Source organism: Bison bison, unplaced genomic scaffold (assembly GCF_000754665.1).
Source record: "Bison bison bison isolate TAMUID 2011002044 unplaced genomic scaffold, Bison_UMD1.0 scf7180017864506, whole genome shotgun sequence".
Classification (NCBI taxonomy): domain Eukaryota; kingdom Metazoa; phylum Chordata; class Mammalia; order Artiodactyla; family Bovidae; genus Bison; species Bison bison.
The window spans coordinates 2234930-2237841 of NW_011495063.1; the positions used below are offsets into that span (position 1 = coordinate 2234930).

The 2912-nt window shown below is 36.9% G+C and overlaps 1 protein-coding gene across 1 annotated transcript; it reads left to right on the forward strand.

Moving 5' to 3' along the window:
- Positions 1-217: 217 nt before the first annotated feature.
- Positions 218-2434, forward strand: LOC104980696 (nucleosome assembly protein 1-like 1). The gene is made up of 2 exons (XM_010829472.1): positions 218-1430; positions 1708-2434. The coding sequence occupies exons 1-2, from the start codon at positions 341-343 to the stop codon at positions 1791-1793; spliced, it is 1176 nt and encodes a 391-aa protein (XP_010827774.1). The 5' UTR covers positions 218-340; the 3' UTR covers positions 1794-2434.
- The last annotated feature ends 478 nt before the right edge of the window (positions 2435-2912 follow it).

Sequence of the window (2912 nt, forward strand, 5' to 3'; positions counted from 1 at the left end):
TGCCTGGAGAATCCCGGGGACGGGGGAGCCTGGTGGGCTGCTGTCTATGGGGTCGCACAGAGTCAGACACGACTGAAGCGATTTAGCAGCAGCAGCTACTATCTCCATTCTACATAAAGCAATTAAACGACGCTGAATGGAAGACTCAACTGTATTTTCTACTTTGCAAGAAGTTAAAGTATAATATTCATTCTAACATGATACAATTTGAGCTTTTTTTAGCGCCATCTGCTCGCGGCGCCGCCTCCTGCTCCTCCCGCCGCCGCCCTGAGTCACTGCCTGCGCAGCTCGGGCCGCTCGGCTCCCCGCGCTCGCCACCGATATTTGGCATTTGTACAACATGGCAGACATCGACAACAAAGAACAGTCTGAACTTGATCAAGATTTGGATGATGTTGAAGAAGTAGAAGAAGAAGAAACTGGTGAAGAAACAAAAATCAAAGCGCGTCAGCTGACTGTTCAGATGATGCAAAATCCTCAGATTCTTGCAGCCCTTCAAGAAAGACTTGATGGTCTGGTAGAAACACCAACAGGATACATTGAAAGCTTGCCTAGGGTAGTTAAAAGACGAGTGAATGCTCTCAAAAACCTTCAAGTTAAATGTGCACAGATAGAAGCCAAATTCTATGAAGAAGTTCATGATCTTGAAAGAAAGTATGCTGTTCTTTATCAGCCTCTGTTTGATAAGCGATTTGAGATCATTAATGCCATTTATGAACCTACAGAAGAAGAGTGTGAATGGAAACCAGATGAGGAAGATGAAATTTCGGAGGAGCTAAAAGAAAAGGCCAAGGTTGAAGATGAGAAAAAGGATGAAGAAAAAGAAGATCCCAAGGGAATTCCTGAGTTTTGGTTGACCGTTTTTAAGAATGTTGACTTGCTCAGTGATATGGTTCAGGAACATGATGAGCCTATTCTGAAGCACTTGAAAGATATTAAAGTGAAGTTCTCAGATGCTGGTCAGCCTATGAGTTTTGTCTTAGAATTTCACTTTGAACCCAATGAGTATTTCACAAATGAAATGTTGACAAAGACATATAGGATGAGGTCAGAACCAGATGATTCTGATCCCTTTTCTTTTGATGGACCAGAAATTATGGGTTGTACAGGGTGCCAGATAGATTGGAAAAAAGGGAAGAATGTCACTTTGAAAACGATTAAGAAGAAGCAGAAACACAAGGGATGTGGGACAGTTCGTACTGTGACCAAAACAGTTTCTAATGACTCTTTCTTTAATTTTTTTGCCCCTCCTGAAGTTCCTGAGAGTGGAGATCTGGATGATGATTCTGAAGCTATCCTCGCTGCAGACTTTGAAATTGGTCACTTTTTACATGAGCGTATAATCCCAAGATCAGTGTTATACTTTACTGGAGAAGCTATTGAAGACGATGACGATGATTATGATGAAGAAGGTGAAGAAGCGGATGAGGGTTATCAGCTCTTTGAAGAAGTCAAAAGCTGCAGTAAACTTTTTCAACGTTGGCTGCAGTAAATCTTTTCAATAAAACCTGTCTGGATGTCTCAAGTTGTGTTGGGAAATTTTTCATATTAAAAGCTTTCAAATTAAATTGCATTGTCACCAAACTCTGTAATCATGAAAAATCTGTTGACTTATAGAGTAACTTGTATTAAGTTCTCCCTACATTATGAGCCATTCCTTCCTCCTGTGTACCTACTTCATGGATGCGTTTTGAACTTTAATATAGGAAGGGGAAGAAGAAGGAGATGAGGAAAATGATCCAGACTATGACCCAAAGAAGGATCAAAACCCAGCAGAGTGCAAGCAGCAGTGAAGCAGGATGTATGAGGCCTGAGGATAACCTGCACTGTAATAGCCTAAACACAGCTATTATTTACTTACAGCCTTATGTTTTTGTATTTTCTTGGTAGACTCAGAAGTTTTTTTAAAAGGAAAGGAACTGATATTTTAAAGACCAAATTTGTTCTAATTAGCATTTTAACTAGTTTTTCTGCCAGCTGCATCGAGTGCACAGAATCTCTCACGCATGTTTGTCCGTTGCTATATAGTTTGGTTCTTCTTGGAGTATTTTTATCATGTAACTGTTAGATTAAAGTTATGAAAATGAACAGAACTGTGAAATGAACCAGATTTTTTTGTCTTGCTAAGTTTTTTCCTGAAGAACCGAAGTATTTTTTCAGCTGGTTGAATGGGTTTAAGTTTGCTTGCAAGAGCTGTGCCTTTCATTACTTTGTTACAGAAATACAATGACTTGCATTAAGACAATTCATCGTTCAAAAAGCAAAACTTGTCAAGACAAGTATATGGTTAAGAATTTCCAGTAAGCCTACACCTGATAACTTAGATTAACAGGTTTTTGTATGTCAGGTGACACCATTTACTATAAGAAAAGCTTATTAACTAATAGTATGGTTATTGGTTATCTTAGGGAGGTGAATAAAACCTAGTATTTTCAGAAAAAAAAAAATAACATGATACAATTTGAGGGAAATTCCAGCAAAAATTGAAAATATTTAGTTTGTATAATAAATAATAATTTGTATAATAAAATATTAAAAATATATTCTATTTATGAAAATAGAATATGGAAGAACTAATAACCAATCATAAGCCCAATAATCAAGAGGAATATTACAAAGCATGATATATTTTACATATATGTATGTACATGTGTGTATAATTATACACCTAAAAAATAGTAGTGTTTATAGATTCTAGCACACAGAAAGGTTAATATGGTAAAAAAATTTTTTTAACCAAAAGTGAGTAAATAATAACTTGGGAATTATTTTCATTTCACAGCTAATTATCTTCTAATAAAAACTATGGTGAAGATCTGAAACTTTTATCTCTCTTTGACATCTTCTGTTGCAGGACTGTGCCAGTAGATGAAAGACATTCAGTTTTCTATCCATGAGCACACTGAATGTAA